Consider the following 24,868-nt stretch of genomic DNA (forward strand, 5'->3'; position numbering starts at 1 on the left):
TGAGCAACTTAGATATAAAACTGAGTACTCAAGAAGCAGCACCTAAAATTACTGCATAGCCACAGCTAGTGTGGTAAACTTGATGGAAGTGTTAGAGATGCAAACACAACAGATAGGGTTTGTTACTAACAAAAAGCAAAGAATAATTGCACGTACCTATATTGCACTTGTTTCAAAGATTCTGATGCACATCTCTGAAAATACATTTGTAAGATTTTTGGAAACAAAATAGTTCTTTGTGTGTTAATGAAAAAACTATTTCCAATTTCAAAAAAAAAAACTGAAATAAGACCTATATTTACAATAGCGATGCATATTGGAAGCAATAAAGTAAGTTTCCATTTGACCAATTACCAGGTAAGTAACTCTCTTTAGGTCATTCCCACCCAGAATTCAGATGAGATCATTTCACACTGTACAGGATGCTGACACATGAATAAGAGAATGTGAACATATTTAAAATCGCTTGCTGATGTCAAAATACTATATATATTTTTTTTATTTCATACTAGGAGTCTGTTATAATTTCCATATAAAAATGATGCAGAATATTTCAGAACTGTCAGAATTTATTCTTCTTGGGTTAACAGATGCACCATTCCTGCAAACTCCTTTATTTATCATCTTTACTCTCATTTACTTGACAACATTGTTTGGGAATCTTGGAATGATTTTGCTGATTCTGCTGGACTCCAGACTCCACACTCCCATGTACTTTTTCCTCAGTAACCTCTCTCTGGTGGACTGTGTTTATGCCTCAGCTGTCACCCCCAAAGTGATAGAAGGGTTTCTCACAGAAAATAAGATCATATCCTACAATGCATGTGCTGCCCAGATGTTTTTCTTTGTAGCCTTTGCTATTACTGAGTGTTTTATTCTGGCCTCAATGGCCTATGACCGTCATGCAGCAGTGTGCAAACCCTTGCATTACTCCACTACTATGACAACTACGATATGTGTCCTGCTTCTTGCTGGATCTTACTTGAGTGGACTCTTACAATCTTCCATCCATGTTTCCTTCACATTCCATCTTTCCTTCTGTCGTTCTAATGTAGTCAATCACTTTTTCTGTGATATCCCCCCACTATTAGCTCTTTCTTGCTCCAGTATTCACATAAATGAAATTATACTCTTCATGTTGGCAGGATTCAATGTTGTTTTTTCCCTATTGGTTATATTGACCTCTTACTTACTAATTTCTGTTGCAATTGTGAGAATGCGCTCTGCTGAGAGCAGGAAGAAGGCCATTTCCACCTGTGCATCCCACCTTACCACTGTTTCCATCTTCTATGGCACAATTATCTTCATGTACTTACAGCCTAGCTCCAATCACTCCATGGACACTGACAAGATGGCATCTGTTTTCTACACCATGGTCATTCCCATGCTGAACCCTCTTGTATATAGCCTGAGAAATAAAGAAGTCAAGAATGCAGTCAGGAAGGTTGCTGGAAAAGCATTGTTTTCACTGGGATTAGTCAATTAACTGTAAAGTGTATTGTAGTTCCGGGCATATTCTTTGTATGTATTTTCTGTGTGTTCCTTTTGGATTCTAACAATATACAGCTAATTTTGGATGTGTTATCATAGAAATCGGGTGATTTAATTTAAAAATCTAGACTGTAATCCCAGATAGTTGAATACCCAACACTGCACCACACTTCATGTGTTAACTGATGTTTTGTAATTATTTCCTCTGAATTGAGATATTGTTTGCTTGAGAGATTCAGGAGAATATAAGACTCAAGAAGTAAATAAATTACAATGCACAGATGTGTCAAAACTTTAAGATTCAGGATGCCAAAGAAACTTACTAGGTTCCTGAGCTCAGAACTTTATAAGAGTCACATAGGTTAGTCCATAGAACCATAATACCACACTAATGATAGAGACGAGTCTCTCAAACCACACTTCCTGAAAATTGCTTATTGGGTTATAGCAATTCATATTTTTACTGAGTGGCCACCCATTCTGGATGGACTTTCTAATAATGCATCTCTCTCAGATATACTCATTTTCTTGCAGTTAGCTTCTTACCCATACCCATGTAAAGTCATAACCATGACAAAACTCATTGTTTCAGCAAGAGAGACTTGCAACAAATTGTTTTATCTCTATGTTGTTGGAATGCTCTCTAGGTTGACTAGACATTTCTGTACATCTTATTCAGAAAACAGCTACTTTTATAGCAAACCATGACTAGGTAGATAAATACATCAACAGATACCAGAGTTATAGTGTAATTTTTTACATGTTTTATTAGTTTCTTGAAAGATCCAAACAATGTTTTGCAATATTCACTCCCTTTCAATTAACATTCCCTCCTTTTATACCCATCTATTTTTAAGCACATTAGTTTTCTCTGATTAAGATCAAATTTATGATTCTCAAATGATCATTGTTGTGTGAGCTTTTATGAAATATGGTCAACCTAGCAGTGGCTATGCTGTTAAAAGAATAATAACAGCAAACAAAAGTCCAAACAGTTAAACAAACAAACAAACAAACTTTTCTTACACCAGGCAGCTATTAATTAGTAATACCTTTACTGATAGTGGCAAGAGTCTATGCCCATCTCTTTTCTGAAGATTCAAGTTGGGTTAACAATTTTTTGAATCCCACCTTCATTTTCACTTAATTCCTTTCATTAAGATCATCTTGATATTGAAACAATTTTTCAATTCTATGATCTCATTTTTTTTTCATTTTACTCAGCCATACATTTTTGTTTTCTTGGGCATCCCTCGGGTATTTATTGCTATTCACATTAAGTTTACTGAGCTAATTGTTCATGTTTTAAGGAAATATATTTAATCTTTTGATAAAGTTAATTATTATTATTTCAAGTTCTGTGTACTGGGGTTCATCTAGGTTATTTCTAGACAAATTTTAGAACCTTGCATTTTAGGGGAAATGTACAGTTTTGGCCATACATATTGTATAAATTTGTGCATGTATGTGTGTGTGCATGTGTGTGTGTGTGTGTGTGAGAGAGAGAGAGAGAGAGAGAGAGAGAGAGAGACAGACAGACAGACAGACAGAGACAGAGACAGAGACAGAGACAGACAGACACAGAAACACAGAGAGAGACACAGAGACTGGCTATGATGAGTTCTAAACATGTTGAGTTTTCTTCTTAGCTCTGTCTGATTTGAGATTGTAGGTTGCCTTTGTTGTGTTGCCTGGCCACAATCTGAAGGTTGGCATGGCCTGAGCAGGTAAGTTTTCAGAGACATACAAGTTGTGTAGGCATACAGATGGAAAACTAAGCCTAGGCAGGTGTTAGGTTATACTGCAGGTAATCTGGGGTAAAGGAGACTGATCAGTCTACATTTCAGATATAGGTTCTGTCCAAGGTTTAGAGGATGAATATGGCTTAAGCTAATGGAGTTGAAGGAGAAAGGAGGGAGAACAGAAGGACACATGAGGCTACAGTATCATTCTAAGCAATTATTATTGGGATCATTTCTATTGTTATTTCTGTTGGGGCAGGGGACAGGATCTTTGTTTGGCTCAATGCTAGGTCCACTGAGATTCTTTTAATCTTATTTCAAGTTTTAGTGTTATATTTGCACATTTCCTCATTTTTATCTCTCTATTATCTGTTTATAATTTAGCAGCATTTTGAACATCTGTTCTGGTGATGGGTACCAGAGGACAATATCCTCCTCTACTTCTCATCTCACTGCAGTCTTCCTCTTTGATGGGACTGTCATTATCATGTGATTGTACCCTATCTCTACTCACTCTGTGGATGCAGATAATATTGCGTCTTTGGTCTACAATGTAATTATCCTCTTAATGAAATCTGTGGTCCCTAGTCTGCGGAGCACATTCACAAAGTTGTTGATGAGGCAAACTTTCTTCAGGATTATTCATCTGATGACATAAAATCCACCAAAAGACATATTACTACTCTATGCTATAATACAATGTTAAATATTAATTGTTGGACATAAAATAAATTCAGTCTTCATATCATCAATTTCTTTAGTTGAAAAGTTATTCTATACATCCACAGTTTAGAAAAATTAGATTGTTTTAAAATATCTACTTAGTGAAATTTTACCCAGGTATAAATAGGACTTCCACTTTATAAATAAATAGTTCAGTGTTTGTTAAGTTATTTGTCTCAGAAGGGCTTATATATGTGACAGCTTCCAAAAAGTAAATATTTAGGTTAAAATGAAAACATAGAGGTTTATTAGTCACATTTTATGTATCATTACAATGAACAAGGATCTCCCAATTTTTATTTTTCAATGTTTTTAGCACACAAGCAGTTTCTTCAAAAACAATAATAGCTTTATCATATCCAATGAAACAAAATATTTGAATAATTAAATAATGTATACAATATGTTGTGAAGAAGTATAATTATTTATACATCATATAATCCCAAATAATTTATTAATTTTATATTAATTGTAACACTAATTTAGTATTGCATGGTAATTTACTATTTACATATTCAATATGTATAAACCAAATTAGAGTTCTGTAGGCATTTGATTATAAATAGCCCCATTGGTCCAAATATTTGAATGCCTGTTCATTAAGGAATGGTACTCCTTGACACAGATTAAGAGGTATGGTCTTGTTGAATGAAGTATGTCACTTCCAGTAGGCTTTTGAGTTTTCTAAAGTTTAATTCAGGTCCACTGGATGTTTCTTCCTGCTGCTTTTGGATCAAGAGTTGTAACACTAAGTTACTATCTCTGTTTGAGTGTCATTATGCTTCCTTACATAAGGATAATAGTCTCAATTAATTATCTTCATTTGTAAGACTTGCTCTAGTCATGGTGTTATTTTATCACAATATAACACTGACTTAAGCTTGTAGCTATCATTTCCTTAAACTTTAAAAATTCTTGTTTCCAAAAGTATTATACTTAATTTTCATTATATTATTTACAAAATATATTTTATTCATACTTTTCCTTCCTAAATAGTCCTAGATTCTACCCACCTCTTCATCAACCCAACTTTGTATCCTTTCACTCTCTTACACAGAAAAGAAGCCACAATCAAGAAAATAAACAAAGGCTAAAGGAAAAAAATCAACAAACAATAAAACATCATTTAAAGAGAAATGGAGTTTGTTTTGTGTTGCTCTGAAAGAAAGAGCAAACGGTTAGGCTCTCCTTTAATTTTTCCCTCTGAGAAATAATATATGCACAGAGAAATAGTAACTTGATTCTGACCTAGAAGGCTGCAGATGGAGGCTATTATCATCTAAGTAAATATGGTCCTTTGATCATTTAAATTTGTCTTTTCCTGGATTTAGGTTGGTCTACAGTCTGATTAAAATAATGTTGACATTCAAACTTAGATTGACCTGTATTTCACTGTTCAGTGAGTATAGGTGTTAGCATTCAAGCAATTCTCCTGTACTCTACCATCCTACTAATAGTTTATTTAGCTTCTGTCCAATTATTCTTTTATTTGAAGTTTCAATCTATTTTCTTCTCAAATTTTGTCTTGAATATTATTTTTTTCAGTAAGATCATGGATAATGACTCATTTGACTTTATTTCAATGACGATGAAATTGCTCAAATTATTTAAAACAATAAAGAGATGTTTCTTAGAAAGAATCATCTTGTTAAAGACATGCATTTTTGTCTCAACAGACAGACTCAGAAGAAAAATTTTGGGTTTCTGTGTTGGTTGACAAATTTTTCCAACATGACTAGACACATTTTCTACATAAATAGGCAATAGGTATTTAATTATAAAGTATGTATATGCCCAGCCTTCTCTTTCTGCCAGAGGAGATCATCAGCTTGTCTGCTCCTCGGAGGACCCCACCGTCTGAAGGCCTTCCAGGACATCTTCTGCAGGCCTGGCAACAGGTAAGGGACACTTCAAAATAACTTCAGCAGCTGGGAAGCCCAAGGAGCCAAATGGACTTCAGACCCATCCCCACACCCTCTCCTCCTCAAACTCCACCCCTTTCAAGCCTGGGCCTTCCTCCAGGGCAGATTCTCACCTTCTATGCTACTCTAAAGACCCCACGGTCTGAAGGCCACCCAACAGATCTGCTGCATGCAGGACAACAAACCAGCAACTTGTCTGAATATACCACATTCTGAAGCCTCCCAGGAAAGCTGCTGTATCCAGGCCAACAGTTCACCATCATGCATGCCCCTCTGAAGATATCACAGTTTGAATATCTCCTATGAGGTCTGCTACAGTTAGGGACACAGGCCTTCCAGGAGACTGGAGCAACTCAGGGACAAAGGAGGCAGGTTTCAGTCAGAGACACCCAAGCCAGTTAACCAAGAGATAACCAGATGGTGACATGGAAGCCCAAGACCATAAGAAGCAGCAGAAGCCAATATACATTGACATCATCAGAAACTAGTTTTCCAACTATTGAAGCCCTGTATATACCAACACAACTGAAAACCAGAATACTGACCTAAAATTCTATCTCATAAAGATGATAGATATCTTTAAGCAGGATATAAATAACTCACTGAAAGAAACACAGGGAAACACTGGTAAACAGCTAGAAACACTTAAAGAGGAAACAAATGAATCCCTTAAAGAAAAAAACAGGAAAATACAATCAATTGAAGGAATTGAACACAGCAGTCTAAGACCTAAATATGGGAGTAGAAGCAATAGGCTCATATCCCCTAAGGAAGTAGGAAAGATCACTAAAAATCTTCCAACAACAATAAAAAGCCCATGGCCAAATGGCTTTAGTGCAGAATTCAACCTGACCTTCAAAATAGAGCTAATTCCAACATTCCTCAAACTATTCCATAAAATAGAAACAGAAAAAACACCACCTAATTCATTCTATGATGCCACAATTACTCTGATACCTAAACAACTCAAAGACATAAAAATGAAACAAAACTTTAGACCAACTTCTTTTATGATTATTAATGCAAAACTACTTAGTAATATTCTCACAATAAAAATTTATAAACACATTAAAACCACCACTCAACATGAAAAGTAGGTTTGATCTCACAGATTCAATGCTGGCTCAATATATGAAAATGCATTAACATATCCCACTATACAAACAAAGATCATATAATTGGATGCTGAAAACGTATTTCACAAAATACAACACACCTTCATGTTAAAAGTATTGGGAAGGTCAAGAATTCAAGGGCCATACCTAAACATAATAAAAAAGAAACATGTAGCAATCCAACAGCTAATATCAAATTAAATGGAGAGATAATTGAAGCAATCCTCCTGAAACTAGGGCATAACAATGCTTCACACTCTCTGCTTATCTACTCAATATAGTAATTGAAGTTCTCACTGGAGCATTAAGACAACTAAAGGAGACTGATGGAATTCAAATTAGCAAAGATGATGTCAATCACTATTTGCAGATGATAGGAGAGTACACATAAACACCACCAAAATTCTACCAGAGCTCTTCCATAGCTGATCAACTTCAGAAAGATGGTCAGATATAAAATTAACTCAAATAAATCACTAGCCTTCCTATATAGAAACGACACACTGGCTGAATAAGAAAATAGGGAAAGTACATCCTTTACAATTGTCACAATTAATATAAAATGCCTTGTGTTAATTCTAACCAAACAAGTGAAACACCTGTATTACAGGAACTTTGATTATCTCAAGAAAGAAATCAAAGTGGATCTCAGAAAATGAAGAGTTCTCCCATGATAATAGATTTGTAGGACTAACATAGTAAATAATGACCTTCCTACCAAAAACAATTTGAAGATTCAATGCAATATCCATCAAAATTCCAACACAATTCTTCAAAGGCATGGAAAGAACAATTCTCAATTTACGATGGAAAAAAAAGGAAAAGAAAACCCAGGATACTGAAAAAATTCTTAACCATAAAATGACTTCTGGGGGAAATCACCATCCCTGACCTCAAGCTATACTCCAATTTCTTTATGAAATCACTTAGTATAGTATTGTTCAGTTACCATGAGTACGTTGGCTTTCTGATTTGTTTTGTTTTTGTTGTCGTTGTTGTTCCTGAAAATAAAACATATTCTATCATGATCTGATAGAATATATGGGATTATTTCAAACTTCTTTTATCTGTTGAGGCTTGTTTTGTGTCCAAATATATGGTCAGTTCTGGAGAACATATGATACGGTGCTGAGTAGAAGGTATATTCTTTTATTTTAGTGTGAAATGTTCTGTATATGTCTGTTAAATCCATTTGGTTCCTAACTTCTGTTATTTTCACTGTGTCTCTGTATAGTTTTTGTTTAAATGATCTGTCCATTGGTGAGACTAGTGTATTGAAGTCTACATTATTGTGCAAATTCTTCATTATCGTTTTGAGCTTCAGTTAAGTTTCTTTTGTGAATGTGGTTGCCCTTGCATTTTTGGCATACACATTCAGAATTGAGACTTCACCTTGGTGGATATTACCTGGGATGAGTGTGAAGTGTCCTTCCACATCTCTTTTGATTCCTTTGGTTTTCTTCTATGATATTGTTGAAGATGTTTTCTGGCTCTTTGAATTTGGAATCCTCAACCTTTTAATTCCTATTGTTCTTAGGTTTGGTCTCTTTTATTTTGCCCCAAATAACCTGGGTTTGGGGTTAAGAACGTTTTACACTTTGCATATTCTTTGACTGTTGGGTCAATATATTATATTATATGGTATCCTCTAAGTGTGAGATTCTCTCTTCCATTTCTTACACTGTGTTGGTCAAGCTTCCATCTGTAGTTCCTGCTCTCTTGCATAGGTTTTCAATATCTCAAGTTGCCTCCACTTATGATTTCTTTATTGTTTCTGTTTCTACTTTTAGGTCTTGGATGATTGTCTTCAATTTCTTTCCATGTTTGATTGTATTTTTTTGAGTTACTTTAAGGAATTTATTTCTTTCTTCCCTAAGAGCTTCCATTGATTTTTCCTGTATTTCTTTAAGGGAATTATTTGTGTCCTACTTAAAGGCTTTCATCATCTTCATGAGATGGAAGTTTAGGTCAGAATCTTGTTCTTCCGGTGTGTTAGAACACCCAGGGCTTTCTATGGTAGAAAAACCGGATTCTGACGGTGCTAACTTTTATTGGCTTCTGTTACATATGTTCTTGTGCCTGTCTTAGCCATCTGGTTAACTGTCGATTCTTCTAGTTTTGTGGTGGTAACACTTATGAGGCATTCCTTTTTAAACACTGGCCCTTCCCTTGTTGTCTACAATATCACCTCCCTTCTCATTCTACTATCCACAAAAATTAAGACTATAGTTTTTATATTGATTTTATTGGATTTTGTTGTCTCTATGTTCATTACCTTGAACTACTTATATCTTATGTTCATAACTATCTTAAGTGGGCACTCAGCTGATGGAAAGTAGAAGGCTTACTTCACCTATGCATCCTGCCTTAACACTGTGTCTATCTGTTCTTGAACAATCACCTCCATTCACTTAAAGGCCAATTCAAGACATTCCATGGACACAGACAAAACTATACCATGGTCATCCTAAATTCTCTTGTCTACAGCCTGATGTACATGGTGTCGAGAGTGCATTCAATAAATCGGTGGGAAAATCAAAGTCTAAATTTAGGTCAAATACTTACAGATTGTTTCTAAACAATGGAAACTTCAATTAAATAGTTGTTAGTTTTTTCATTAATTTTTGTTCTTCTTAGTAGTCTCAGAAAAAGTTTTCCTAAATTATTTCTTGTATATTTCTTCTTGTACTCGTTTACACATAGTATCTATAACTTTTTTCCTTCTTGATTTCTTTCTTCCTTCCTTCCTTCCTTCCTTCCTTCCTTCCTTCCTTTCTTTCTTTCTTTCTTTCTTTCTTTCTTTCTTTCTTTCTTTCTTTCTTTCTTTCTTTCTTTTTTACAGGACAGGATTTCTCTGTGTAGCTTTGACTGTCCTGGCACTCACTTTGTAGACCTGGCTGGCCTCAAACTCAGAAATTAGCCTGCCAGTGCCTCTCAAGTGCTGGGATTAAAGGTGTGCCCCACCACCACCTGGTTTAACACATTTCTTTAGTTATAAGTAACTAGCTTTTTTTTTTTTCAAACAGTAAGAAACACTTGATAATAACTTTACAATACAATATAAGTAGCTTGGGTTCAATCTGCTTTTGGGCAGCTGAGCACCACATGCACCAATTCCTTGCAGGCTCCTGGCTTCCTTAACATTGCACTATTCATTTGGTAGCTCTGGCTCTGAGGCCAGTGGGGTAGGCTGAAGAATAGGGTTCAGCAGCCCAGTCCAGCTCTCCAACTCTTAGTTTGCTGACCTGCACCTGTCATCTGTTGGGGTTATGGCTGATGGGGAAGGACTGCTCTTCAAGGGTCAGGCTAGCCAAGAATGGGTGCAGCAAAACTTCTGCCAGTGTGAGGCGCTAAACAGAGTCAAACTCTAATATCTTTCTCATCAGGACAAACAGCTGCACATGCTCCACAGAATCCTTGAGCATTTAATTCTGTAAAGGTTTGCAGTTCTCCTTCCCATACTGCCTATCAGAGCTGTTTTCATCCCATACCAGGACCACTTTGTAGAAATATTTTTGCTTCCTGGTATGGTGGATTATGTGTGCTGTGATAGGTATTAGGATATTCTCCATCATAACCCTGTGTTCTCTATTTTCATGGGTCTGGAAAACTGTAAAGCCATGGCAGTACTGGAAAAGAATGCACCCAATGCTCCAGACATCACAGGGTTACGCCCAGCCCAAATCAAATATCACTTCAGTTGGGCGGTAGTGACAGGTGGTCACAATGGTGGTGTAATGTTTGTATTCAAATGTGACACTGCCAAAGTCTGTTACTCAGATGCTGGTGTTCTTCGGTGACCTCTCCTCACAGCTCTTGCGCTCATTGTAGAGGGTTTCAAACTCAGAATTCACAAACAAGATGTTCTCTGGCTTCAAGTCTGTGTGGGCCAGCTGGTTCTCATGTAGAAGTCTAAGTTCATGACAGAGCTGGTAGTCCATGTGGTAGGAGATAAGACTACAAGTTATTTTCCTTCAGGAATTCAAATGTGATCTTGCCCAGGACCTCAAAGGCGATGCACTTATGAATGTGGAAGTTGAACCAATCAGACATCAGAATCAGACAAAGGAATCTATTTTCCTTGTCTTTCTCCTTGATTTTCTTGAGAACATAAATTTCTACAGTGCAGCCTTCGAGTACTTTGGATGATCTTCATGGCAAACTATGACTTCCCTCTGGCATCGTCCAAGTACTCCATCTCCTTACCAAAAGTGCCTTCACCCAGGTTCTCCATGATCTCATATCACTCTTGGAGTCAATTACAGACCCGGCACACTGAGTGTCCCTCCTTGTCACATTGGTATGCATGTGTGAGTCTCTGTCTCTCTCTCTCTCTCTCTCTCTCTCTCTCTCTCTCTCTCTCCCTCTTTACCTCTCTCTGTTTGTGCATGTTTATGTGCATAAACCGTGTTTTCTTCACCATTGTGGAATCTAATACCTTAGAACGATAACCAAAGCAACATAAAAGTGACTAATAACACTCATTTGGTAAAAGAAAGATAAGAATTTACGGGAATGGGGGAAATGTTTGAATGATGTAGGAGGCTATGCCCAAGATCTAATCTGCTTTTGTTGTGGAAAAAAGGCAGGGAACTTTGCTGATGAAGACCAATGAGTTTCAGGTACAAAATGTGCTTTTGAAAGGTATCTTGTCAAAGAGGGTAAGTGAATTCTACTTATATCAAAGGGTACATTTACAGAGACACTTCAATTAAACTCTCAAAGACAGTAACTATAATGTGCCTACATAGCATTAATATGCTGCATCTTAAAGTTCTTCATACCCTAATCTTCTGAATAATATTGCCTTCAAATCCAACTTATAACTGTTTACTGAAACAAAATTCTTTAACATTTGCCTTTGCTATAAGACATATTTTGGGGAGAGAGAGAGAGAGAGAGAGAGAGAGAGAGAGAGAGAGAGAGAGAGAGAGAGAGAGAGAGAGAGACTCACATGCAGAGAGAGAGGCAGGTCTTGGAAGAACACACACAGATGCACACAAACACACACGCACACACACACGCACACACACACACACACACAAAATGTGTTGTGACTCTTCTTTGAATACCTTTTATTTGTCATATCAGGCTTCTTAACTCAGGGTTCTTAGAGTACTTTCCTTTCTCTCTTTAAGAAATTTGAGTTTAAATAATTTCCTCTTTTTGAAACTAATTTCCCATTAATGTTACAGATATAAGTTTTGCTTAGGTATGCATCTCTGAAAATAAACTCCCAGGCAGATTTCAGTGTGTTAAGGAGCTCTGATTCTAAGGCTACTGAAAGTTTCACCGTGAGACTTAAGATCTTATAAATAATTAGTTATTGTAATTTTTCAAAAGAATAAATGTTCTTTGTAGTTTAGCTACATAATATGTTACTGTATTATTTTAAAAATGGAAAGTTAAAAATTTAATGTTCTCAAAGCCCAAAATGATAGTTATATAAGGCAATAAATATACAAACTATACCTAAAAATTATCATTCATTATATGTATCTAGATTATATCATCAAATTAGAAACTCTACCTCTATCCATAAAATATTGATTTTTTTAACATTAATATTAATAAGAAAAATTTTCAAAAGCAATTTTAGTAGATATTTTCTCCATTTACATTTCAAACGTTATCCCAAAAGTCCCCTATACCCACCTTGCTCCCCAAACCAACCAATCCTGCTTCAAGATCTAGAAGTCCCCTGTACTGTGGCATAAAATCTTATGAAAATCAAGGGCTTCTCTTCCCTATGACAGCCAACTAGGTGCTCTTCTGCTACATATGCAGCTAGAGACACAAGGTCTGTGGTACTGATTAGTTCATATTGTTGTTCCTCTTATAGGGTTGCAGACCCCTTAAGCTCCTTGGGTATTTTCACTAGCTCCTCCATTGGGGGCCCTTTGTTCCATCTAATAGATGACTGTGAGCATCTACTTCTGTATTTCCAGTCACTGGCATAGCCTCAAAAGAAACAGCTATATCAGGATCCTGTCATCAAAATCATGCTGGCATATGGAATAGTGTCTGGGTTTGGTGGCTGATTATGTAATGGATCCCTGGGTGGGGCAGTCTCTGTAACTCCTTCCATGGGTATTTTGTTCCCCATTCTAAGAAGGAATGAAGTATTTACACTTTGGTCTTCCTTCTTGAGTTTCATGTGTTTTGCAAAAAAATATCTTGGGTATTATAAGATTCAGGGCTAATATCCACTTATCAGTGAGTGTATAGCATGTGTGTTCATTTGTGATTGCGTTACCTCACTCAGAATGTTATCCTCCAGATCCATCCATTTGCTTGATAGTTTCATAAGTTCATTGCTTTTAATAGCTGAGTAGTACGCCATTGTGTGTATGTACCACATTTTCTGTATCCATCCTTCTGTTGAGGAATATCTGGGTTCTTTCACCTTCTGGCTATTATAAATAAGGCTGCTATGAATATACGGGATCATGTGTCCTTATTACCAGTTGGAACATCTTCTGGGAATATGCTCAGGAGAGGTATTGCTAGATCTTCTGGTAGTACTATGTCCAATTTTCTGAGAAACAACAAGACTGATTTTCAGAAGTGGTTGTACCAGCTTGCAAACCCATCAAGAATGGAGGAGTCATTGCCTGCATCTGTTGTCACCTGAATTTTTTTTTTGTTTCTTTGTTTTTTGTTTGTTTTTGTTTGTTTGTTGGTTTTTGTTTGTTTGTTTGTTTGTTTGTTTGTTTGAGACAGGGTTTCTCTGTGTATTCATGGCTGTCCTGGAACTCACTCTGTAGACCAGGATGGCCTCAAACTCAAAAATCGCCTATCTCTGCCTCCTGAGTGTTGGGATTAAAGGCATGTACCAACACTACCCGGCCTGAATTTTTGATCTTAGCCATTCTGACTTGTGTGAGGTGGGATCTCATGGTTGTTTTGATTTGTAATTCCCTGATGATTAAGGATATTGTACATTTTTTTCAGGTGCTTCTTATCGATTCAGTACTCTTCAATTGAGAATTCTTTTTTTAGCTCTGTACCCCATTTTTAACGGGTTATTTGATTTTCTGGAGTCCAGCTTCTTGAGTTCTTTGTATATATTGGATATTAGTTTCCAATCAGATTTAGGTTTGGTAAAAATCCTTTCCCAATTGGTTGGTGGTCCTTTTGTCTTATTGACAATGTTTTTTGCAGCACAGAGGCCTTGCAATTTTATGAGGTTCCATTTGTTGATTTTTGATCTTACAGCAGATGTCATTGCTGTTGTGGTCAGGAGTTTCTCCCCTGTGTCTATATCTTTGAGGCTTTTCCCACTTTCTCCTCTATAAGTTTTAGTGTCTCTGGTTTTATGTGGAGTTCCTTGATTCACTTAGACTTGAGTTTTGTACAAGGAGATAAGAATGGATCAATTCTCATTCGTTTACATGGTAACCACCAGTTGAGACAACACCATTTGTTGAAAATGCTTTCTTTGTACCACTGGATAGCTTTAGATACTTTGTGTTGTTTCATTTCTGGGTCTTCAATTCTTTTCCATTGGTCTACCTGTCTGTCACAGTACCAGTACTGTGCCTTTCTTTTTTTAATCATAATTATTCTGTAGAACATGTTGAGGACAGGCATGTTGATTCCCCCAGGGGTTCTTTTATTGTTGAAAATAGTTTTTGCTATACTAGTTTTTTTGTTGTTGTTGTTGTTTTTTGTTTTGTTGTTGTTTGTTTTTTTGTCAGAGACCATCCTGTGAGAAAGTGAGCCCTTCACAATCTCACTAACAGGCAAAATGGCCTCGTGCTAGGAGCTGGTTATCACCCCCTTTCTCCCTATTCCCTTTCTGGCACCTGAGGCTGTAAAAGCTGAATTATAGTCCCCTCTTCCTTATCTCTTTCTGAACTCCCATGCCATCCAAGGACATGAGTTATGCCTGAGCCAAGCCTGACACCCAAGGCTGTGAAGGAGGATCTATGTTCCGGAGATAAGATGCAGAATGCCCCTGCCTGGCGCCTGACTTCGGCCCCCATGTCAGCAGATGCCCACTTCTTTGTTCTTTGTAAAATTCCCCCTCGACCCTTCTCCTAGTCCCCGCGATGTATGCTTTAAAATCAAGGCACCTCAGCCTAATAAAGGAAACCTTGATAGGTGCAATCTTCTTGGTCTCCTGTTTCTCTTTCTCTTCCTCCCATTTCCTTCCAGGTTTGTGGTCCCCCTCGCACCCAAAAATAACTGAATCCTGCGGGACGGGATAAGTGGCGCCCGACGTGGGGCGAGGTCCCGATCATAATTCCTACCGGTGGTGGTTCCCAAGAAGTTCGTTGAGAACCCAAGAATTTAGAAGTAGTGAAGGACCCCTTCTGCCAGTCATGGAAGAGTGAGAAGTCCGTGGTGAGTTGAGTCATTTCCACTTCAGGTTATGGGAAATAAGCTATCTAAAGAGGCAGCCTTCATCAAAGGCTGAAAGATGGTTCTCAGGGAAAGACGAGTACGAGTTAAAAAGAAAGAGTTGATAGACTTTTCATTTTCATAGACTAGGTATGTCCATGGTTTATTATAGATGAAGCAGAGATACATTGTTTAAAAAATGGTGAAAGTTAGGTAGAGATTTAAATGATAAACTAGCTAATGAGGGTCCCGATGCGGTCCCTGCAACTGTCTTTTCTGTCCCAATGCGGTCCCTGCCACCATCTGTCCTTATTGAGGTGTAACTATCACAAGCAGCCACTGTGCTGCCTCTTCCTTCTCTGGCAGAATTCCCAGAGGAAGGAGATAAAGAATTAGAGTCTGAACATGAGAGAGAGAAAATAAGTTTCAGAAAAGCAGTATCCCCTGTTTGGGATCTTTTAGCAAAAAAGAGGGAAAATAAAAATAAGCTATTTCAGAGTTCTCCTAGGGACAGAAGGAAAATGGGAGATGTCCTGCTTCCTTTCTGGCTCCTATGGAGATATTCTTAGTTCTGGTTAGGATATCTGGGTCCCTTTGAGACATCAAGTTCTATTCCCTCTCTGTCTGTTGTCTGTTTTTGGTGCACCAAATTGTCCATATATCTGTCTATTTATGTTTGCCTTTGTTTTGTTGTTTGGATGATTGTTGTTCTGTGTTTCATGTGGAAAAAATGGTTAAAACTTTATCTGCTGGCTGTCCATCCTTTGATTTAGTTTAACTTGTTTAAAAAGCAGTTTCAATTTGCACAGCAGATACTGATAAGTTATGCTGCACTGTGGCTGGGAGTCAAGTACAGCTGGAAAAGCCCTGCTCAGAGCTGATTGCAAACAGAGCTCTTAAAGGGGCAGGCAGCCTTTTGCTTGTAACAGAAAGTTAGTTTAAAATTGGGAGATCGGGGTTGGAGTCATTCTAGACAACATGAACCCAGGAAAACAGGTCTTTAAAGATACATCAAAATAGAGATAATCTTTGGGCCAGGACTCTGGCAGAGTGTTCAGATTGAGTAAAAGTTTGCGTTTGGGTTGACTAAGCTCAGAGAGGAGCAGCCTCAGCGAGGCTTGTGTGGCATTTCTTTTGTTTCGCAAACCATGACTAGAGAATTCCATGGGACTCCAGCTCTCCCTCCCTTTTCTTTAGCTGAAAGAGCCTTGTTACAGACCTAGCCAGATGTTGTTCTAAATAAAGTTTAAATTCAAAGTTTATAAAAGGTCAATCAGGCTGGGAAATTTATCAAGACTTTACGATTTGACTTGTCTACTTTATAAAAATAATAGTGTACAGAGTTTGCTTATATATATATATATATGTGTGTGTGTGTGTGTGTGTGTGTGTGTGTGTGTGTGTGTGTGTGTGTCTGTTCCTTATTCCAAACAGCCATTAATTTGGTTATTACAGAATACTGATGTTTGATCTATTGCATACCATCATTTTAAATAAAATTGATAGTCATTATCTTTCGATAAGTTAAAAAATTGTTTTTATGCATGCTCCTATATCTTCTATAAATACATGCATTCATGCATCCCATTTACTGTGTTTTAAAAACAGCCCTTCTATGGGAGAAAAGTATATGTAAATTGAATCACACACTAATTCTTTTGAGTTTTTCTCCTTCTTCAGCACAGATAATTCAATTGTGTGCTCTAGATGGTGTTTAAAAATGTTGAACAATCAAACTTTAAGTTGTATATTAGTAGTCAATATTATATCTCAGAGCTTACATTGCTTAAAAATTGTTCATCCCTTAGATGCTATTAATTCTCAAGCTTGCAATTGCTTTTGCAACTTATAAGAAAAAATACTGTTCCTTTAAGAAGACTGTTTTTGGACAGTTAAGAAATTGTCCTGAGTTGCCTGGAAAAGACCCCCAAGATTTGCTTTTGTGTTATAGAGGTTTACATAAAGCTTTAGCTGATAAAGGTTACAGATAGCTCCTGAAAACATACAAACTAAGGATTCTTATAATTATTTGGGTTTTAGACTTACTAATCAAGCTGTTTTTCCCTAGAGAATTGGGGAATTCCACAGAGACAATTTAAGGACTTTCTCTTATTTCTGATTAATAAATAAATAAATTATACACATGTGACTATAATAACTTTTCAAGCATTCTAGTTGCAACTGCTCTTCAAGAGAAACAATTGAAAGTGTAATTAGTCACTGTCCATATTATATTAAAGCTGACTATAACAGTCCAGTATTTAAGTGGTTTTGTCAACAATTTTATAATTCTCAAAGACAAGGCATTATAGAACTTTAAAACTCTATCTCCTTCTTCTTCTTCTTCTTCTTCTTCTTCTTCTTTCTTCTTCTTCTTCTTCTTCTTCTTCTTCTTCTTCTTCTTCTTCTTCTTCTTCTTCTTCTTCTTCTTCTTCTTCTCCTTCTTCTTCTTCTCCTTCTTTTTCTTCTTCTTCTTCTTCTTCTTCTTCTTCTTCTTCTTCTTCTTCTTCTTCTTCTTCTTCTTCTTCTTCTTCTTCTTCTTCTTCTTCTTTTGTTGTTGTTTCTCAAGACAGGGTTTCTCTGTATAGCCTTGGCTGTCCTGGAACTCACTCTGTAGACCAGGCAGGCCTCAAACTCAGAAATTCACCTGCCTCTTCCTCCCAAGTGCTGGGATTAAAGACATGTGCCACCATGCCCGGCTCATAACTCTATCTTCTTAAAAATAAAAAAGGGGAGAAATTATACCCCCATGCACATTATTTAAATCATACTTTTATTTTTAAGAATCTTGAAATTTAGATGTCAAAGAGCTCAATAAATGCCTTATAGTATCTTAAAACTAGACATAATCATGTCTAGGTGAGATGAAAATGATCCACTCATTGACACATGGCATGATCCTGAACAGAAAGTTATTATGGGGAAAAAGGGGGGGCAGTGTTTTTGTTTTTTTCCACAGAATGCTACAAAAGCATGCTAACTTCCAAAATGATTCGTGTGAAAGACTGACCTGTGAGTTCATGAGTGCCCTGGCAGTGATGACAAGAAAGCTGTGTTGAGTGCACAGAGGAAGAGGAATCAGGGAGAGCAGACAGTTGCAAATAAGATGAAGAGACTTCCTATCTTCGCCATGGGCTACAGCAAGGAGAGCCCCCCTAGTGTCAATTTGAGGACAACTATAAATGATGACCCATGAGGTGAAGAGACTGCAGCAGTGTATTTCACAAGATTTCATCAGAGACACTGCTTTGGGCCATTCAGACCAACTCCCCTATAGCTGTGAAATCTTTTGTACCTTACCTATATGCTCTATTGTTAGATAATTTTAAGAGTTAAGATCACCAATCTTGACAAGCCTTTTCATATTCATTGTAATTGTTGTCAATTAACTAATTGTGTAGTTCCTAATTTAGATAAGGAATCTACTGTTATGATTTTGTTATAGAGACCTGCTTATGTTTTGCTTCCTGTTAGAGTTAAGAAATGATCCTTGGTTTAAAAAATTCGATAATGCAAACATAGAAAAGATCAAATGAGCAATTTTAAGATTTACTGCTTTAATTGTAATTTTAACTTCAATATCTAACACAGCTTTAGATCAACAGCTGCATACTGGTCATTTTGTTAATGATATACATAAGAATATTAGCAACTTATTGTAGATAAAAAATCGGAGGCAAAGGTTAATGTCTTAGAAGTAGTGGTCTCAACAATAAGCAGGATATAACAAATATTAAGGCTACAAAAATAGAAATTTCAGATATTAAAAGAATGTTGTTTTTATTCTGACAAGACTGGCTTAGTTCAAGATAGCACAGACAAAGTTAGAGCTAGTTTAGAAGAGAGAAAATGCAACAGAGAGAAACAAGAATATTGGTAAAAAAAAAATTGGTTTTCTACTTCTCCTTGGGTCACCACCTTACTTCCCAGTCTTTTGGGACCTTTCATGGATATTTTGCTGCTTTTGTCTTTTGGCCCCTGGACCTTTAGAATATTAACCAATTTTGTTAAGTCACAGATTGAAGCTGCTTTAAATAAGCCAGTTGCAGTATACTACCATCAGCTGGATATCCAGGACTCAGACGAAGAAGATCCTCCTCCCACCGAGGCATAAACAGTGACTCATCTCCAGTTTTCCACCCTTGCTGCTAATGCAGGGTCCCCGTGGTTCCTCAGGCTTTGGAGACAATAGGGACAAGAACGGGTGACCTCCAGCTCCTACTATAGCTCAAGAGCCACAAATTGTGGTGTTACAGTTGGCATAATTCTTGTAGAGGCCTTACTGAGTCTGAGGTTGACAATTATCCTTTAGGAGCTGCACAAAACTCAGAACTGTGCATGCTGCCCCATGATAATACGAATCAGGTATGGGCCCAGCATGGGTGCAAACTAAGTATTGCAGGGGAAGGTCCATGTAGACCATTTCTGAGTTCCCTGAGAGACAAACCCAGTTTAGATGGAGGTTGGTATCTAGTTTCAGTTGCAAGTGAAAAATTTTTCTAAGGCTCTGCCTCCCCTCCCCAAAAGATACCAAGAGCCACAAGTGTGGGTCTGTGACAGCAACCATGGGAGGAATCGGGTCAATGTCCCCCCAGCCATGGTAATGCCCACTCATCCAAGGATGAGAAGATTATTTGATCACCTCAGTTAAGTGTGGCCTTATTAAATATAATTCAGAATGGGGAGATGTCAGAGACCATCCTGTGAGAAAGTGAGCCCTTCACAATCTCACTAACAGGCAAAATGGCCTCGTGCTAGGAGCTGGTTATTACCCTCTTCCTCCCTATTCCCTTCCTGGCACCTGAGGCTGTAAAAGCTGAATTATAGTCCCCTCTTCCTTATCTCTTCCTGAACTCCCATGCCATCCAAAGACATGAGTTATGCCTGAGCCAAGCCTGACACCCAAGGCTGTGAAGGAGGATCTATGTTCCGGAGATAAGATGCAGAGTGCCCCTGCCTGGCGCCTGACTTCGGCCCCCATGTCAGCAGATGCCCACTTCTTTGCTCTTTGTAAAATTCCCCCTCGACACCTCTCCTATTCCCCGCGATGTATGCTTTAAAATCAAGGCACCTCAGCCTAATAATGGAGACCTTGATAGGTGCAATCTTCTTGGTCTCCTGTTTCTCTTTCTCTTCCTCCCATTTCCTTCCAGGTTTGTGGTCCCCCTTGCACCCAAGAATAACTGAATCCTGTGGGACGGGATATTATTTGTTATTCCAGATCAATTTGCAAATTGCCCTTTCTAACTCAGTGAAGAATTGAGTTGGAATTTTGATGGAGATTGCACTGAATATGTAGATTGCTTTCAGAAAGATAGCCATTTTTACTATATTAATCCTGCCAATCCATGAGCATGGGAGACCTTTCTGTCTTCTGACATATTCTTCGACTTCTTTCTTCAGAAACTTGAAATTCTTTTCATACAGATCTTTCACTTCCTTAGTTAGAGTCACACCAAACTATTTTTTTTATTATTTATGACTATTGTGACTATTTATGACTATTGTTTCCCTAATTTCTTTCTCAGCCTGTTTTTCCTTTGTGTAGAGAAAGGCCATTGGTTTGTTTTGAGTTAACTTTATATCCAGCTACTGCACTGAAGCTGTTAATCAGCTTTCGGAGCTCTCTGCTTAAATTTTTAGGGTCAGTCATATATATTATCATATCATCTGCAAATAGGGATATTTTGACTTCTTCCTTTCCAAATTGTATCCCCTTGATCTCCTTTTGTTGTGTAATTGCTTTGGCTACGACTTTAAATACTATATTGAATAGGTAGGGAAAGAATGGACAGCCTTGTCTACTCTCTGATTTTAGTGGGACTCTTTCAAGTTTCTCTCCATTGAGTTTGATGTTGGTTACTGGCTTGCTGTATATTGCTTTTATTATGGGTCTTGGATTCCTTATTTTTCCAAGAGTATTATCATGAATGGGTGTTGTATTTTGTCAAATGCTTTCAAGCATCTAATGAGATGATCATGTGTTTTTTGTCTTATGATTTGATTTTTCTAATTAGGTATTTATTTCATTTACATTTTAAATGCTATCCCAAAAGTCCCCCACACACTCCCGCACCCACTCACCTACCCACCCACTCCCACTTCTTGGCCCTGGCATTCCCCTGTACTGAGGCATATAAAATTTGCACGACCAATGGGCCTCTCTTTCCACTGATGGCTGACTAGGCCATCTTCTGATACATATGCAGCTAGAGACACGAGCTCCAGGGGATACTGGTTAGTTCATATTGTTGTTCCACCTATAGAGTTACAGATCCCCTTAGCTCCTTGGTTACTTACTCTAGCTCCTCCATTGTGGGCCCTGTGATCCATCGAATAGCTGACTGTGAGCATTCACTTCTGTGTTTGCTATGCCCCAGCATAGTCTCACAAGAGACAGCTATATCTGAGTCCTTTCAGTAAAATCTTGCTAGTGTATGCAAAGGTGTCAGCATTTGAAAGCTGATTATGGGATAGATCCCCGGATATGGCAGTGTCTAGATGGTCCATCCTTTCGTCTCAGCTCCAAACTTTGTCTCTGTAACTCTTTCCATGGGTGTTTTGTTCCCAATTCTATGAAGGGGCAAAGTGTCCACACTTTTGTCTTCATTCTTCTTGCGTTTCCTGTATTTTGCAAATTGTATCTTATATCTTGGGTATTCTATGTTTCTGGACTAATATCCACTTATCAGTGAGTACATATTGTGTGAGTTCTTTTGTGATTGGGTTACTTCACTCAGGATGATGCCCTCCAGGTCCGTCCACTTGCCTAGGAATTTCATAAATTCATTCTTTTTAATACCTGAGTAGTACTCCATTGTGTAAATGTACCACATTTTCTGTATCCATTCTTCTGCTGAGAGACATCTGGGTTCTTTCCAGCTTCTGGCTGTTATAAATAAGGCTGCTATGAACTTAGTGAAGCATGTGTCCTTTTTGCTGGTTGGAACATCTTCTGGATATATGCCCAGGGGAGGTATTGTGGGATCCTCCAGTAGTACTATAGCCAGTTTTCTGAGGAACCGCCAGACTGATTTCCAGAGTGTTGTACAAGCTTGCCATCCTAAAAAAAAATGAAGGAATGTTTCTATTTCTCTAACTGGCTAAATTATGATTTGTTTATATAGTATATTAAGTTGATGGATTTCTGTATATTAAATTATCCCTGCATCCCTGGGATGAAGCCAACTTGATCATGATGGATGATCGTTTTGATGTGTTCTTGTATTAGTTTTGCAAGAATTTTATTGAGTATTATTCATAAAGAAAATTGGTGTGAAGTGTTCTTTCTTTGTTGGGTTTTAATGTGGTATAGGTATCAGAGTAATTGTGACTTCATAGAATGAATTGGGTAGAGTACCTTCTGTTTCTATTTTGTGGAATACTTTGAAAAGAACTGGAATTAGGTCTTCTTTGAAGGTCTGATAGAACTCTGCACTAAACCCATCTGGTCCTGAGATTTTTTTGGTTGGGAGACAATGACTGCTTCTATTTCTTTAGGGGAAGTGGGACTTTTTAGATTGTTAATCTGACTCTGATTTAACTTTGGTACCTGGTATCTGTCTAGGAAATTGTCCATTTCATCCAGGTTTTCCAGTTTTGCTGAGTATAGCCTTTTGTCGTAGGATCTTAGGATGTTTTGGATTTCCTCATGTTTTGTTGTTAGTCTCCTTTTTCATTTCAGATTTTGTTAATTAGCATACTGTCCCTGTGCCCTCTAGATAGTGTGGCTAGTGGTTTACCTATCTTTTTTGTTTTCTCAAAGAACCAGCTCCTCATTTGGTTGATTCTTTGTCTAGTTCTTTTCATTTACCATTGGTTGTTTTCAGCCCTAAGTTTGAATAATTCCTTCCATCTACTCCTCTTGTTTGAATTTGCTTCCTTTTCTTCTAGAGCTTTTAGGTCTGCTGTCAAGCTGCTAGTGTATACTCTCTCTAGTTTCTTTTTGGCGGTACTCAGAGCTATGATTTTACTTCTTATGAATACTTTCATTGTGTCCCACAATTTTGGGTATGTTGTGGCATCATTTTCATTAAGTGCTAAAAAGTCTTTAATCTCTTTCTTTATTTTTTCATTGACCAAGTTATTATTGAGTAGAGTTTTGTTCAGCTTCCATGTGAATGTTGGCTTTTTTTATTTATGTTGTTATTGAAGATCACCCTTAGTCTGTGGTGATATGATAGGATGCCTGGGATAATTTCAATATTTTTTATCTGTTGAGACCTGTTTTATTACTGATTATATGGTCAATTTTGGAGGACCTACCAAGAGGTGCTGAGAAGAAGGTATATCCTTTTGTTTTAGGATAAAATGTTCTGTAAATATCTGTTAAATCCATTTGGTCATACCTTCTGTTAGTTTCAATGTGTCTCTGTTTAATTACTGTTTCCAGGATCTGTCCATTGATGAGAGTGGGGTGTTGAACTCTCCCACTATTATTGTATGCTATGCAAAGTGTGCTTTGAGCTTTACACTAAAGTTACCTTACTGAATGTGAATACCCTTCATGTAGAGCATGTATATTCAGAATTGAGAGTTTATTTTGGCAGATTTTATCTTTCATGAGTATGAAGTGCCTCTCCTTGTCTTTTTTGATAACTTTGGGTTGGAAGTTGATTTTATCCCATTATTAGAATGACTACTCTAGCTTGTTTCTTTAGACCGTTTGCTTGGAAAATTGTTTTCCAGCCTTTTACTCTGAGGTAGTTCCTGTCTTTTTCCCTAAGGTGAGTTTACTGTATACAGCAAAATGTTGGGTCTTGTTTATGTAGCCAGTCTGTTAGTCTATGGTTTTTTTGTTGGGGCATTGAGTCCATCGATATTAAGAGATACTAAGGGAAAGTAATTGTAGCTTCCTATAATTTTTGTTGTTAAAGTTGGGATTCTGTTATTGCAGCTCTCTTCTTTTAGGTTTGTTGAAGGATTACTTTCTTGCTTTTTAGAGCATAGGATCCTTCCCTTTATTATCCTTTGAAGTGCTGGATTCATAGAAAGATATTGTGTGAATTTGGTTTTGTCATGGAATACCTTGGTTTCTCCATCTTTGGTGATTGAGAGTTTTGCTGGGTATCCTGGACTGGCATTTGTGCTCTCTTAGGTCTGTATTACAACTGTCCAGGATCTTCTGGCTTTCATAGACTCTGGTGAGAAGTCTGGTGTAATTCTAATACGTCTGCCTTTATAAGTTACTTGACATATTTTCCCTTCTGCTTTTAATAATCTATTTTTATTTAGTGCATTTGTTGTTTTGATTATTATGTGTTTCTGGAATTTCTTTTCTGTTCCAGTCTATTTGGAATCTGTGGATTTTTTTTTGTATGTTCATGGGCATCTTTCTTTAGGTTAGGGAAGTTTTCTTCTATAATATTGTTGAAGGTATTTACTGGCACTTTAAGTTGAAACTCATCATTCTCATCTATATCTATTATCCTTAGGTTTGGTTTTCTCTTTGTGTCCTGAATTTCCTGGATGTTGTGAGTTAGGATCTTTTTGCATTTTGCAATTTCTTTGATTGTTGTGTGCATGTTTT

General features: G+C 37.3%; 1 protein-coding gene and 3 pseudogenes across 1 annotated transcript; 3 read left to right on the top strand and 1 right to left on the bottom strand.

Annotated features, from left to right (window-relative positions):
* Nucleotides 1-538: 538 nt before the first annotated feature.
* On the top strand, nucleotides 539-1,486 carry Olfr1484 (olfactory receptor 1484). The gene has a single exon (NM_146291.1). It carries the CDS (start codon nucleotides 539-541, stop codon nucleotides 1,484-1,486), a length of 948 nt encoding a protein of 315 aa, NP_666403.1.
* Olfr1485-ps1 (olfactory receptor 1485, pseudogene 1) lies at nucleotides 3,531-3,891 on the top strand (annotated as a pseudogene).
* Olfr1486-ps1 (olfactory receptor 1486, pseudogene 1) lies at nucleotides 9,093-9,464 on the top strand (annotated as a pseudogene).
* Nucleotides 10,251-11,296, bottom strand: Gm9538 (predicted gene 9538; annotated as a pseudogene).

This window comes from Mus musculus, chromosome 19, assembly GCF_000001635.26.
Source record: "Mus musculus strain C57BL/6J chromosome 19, GRCm38.p6 C57BL/6J".
In the NCBI taxonomy this organism is placed as follows: domain Eukaryota; kingdom Metazoa; phylum Chordata; class Mammalia; order Rodentia; family Muridae; genus Mus; species Mus musculus.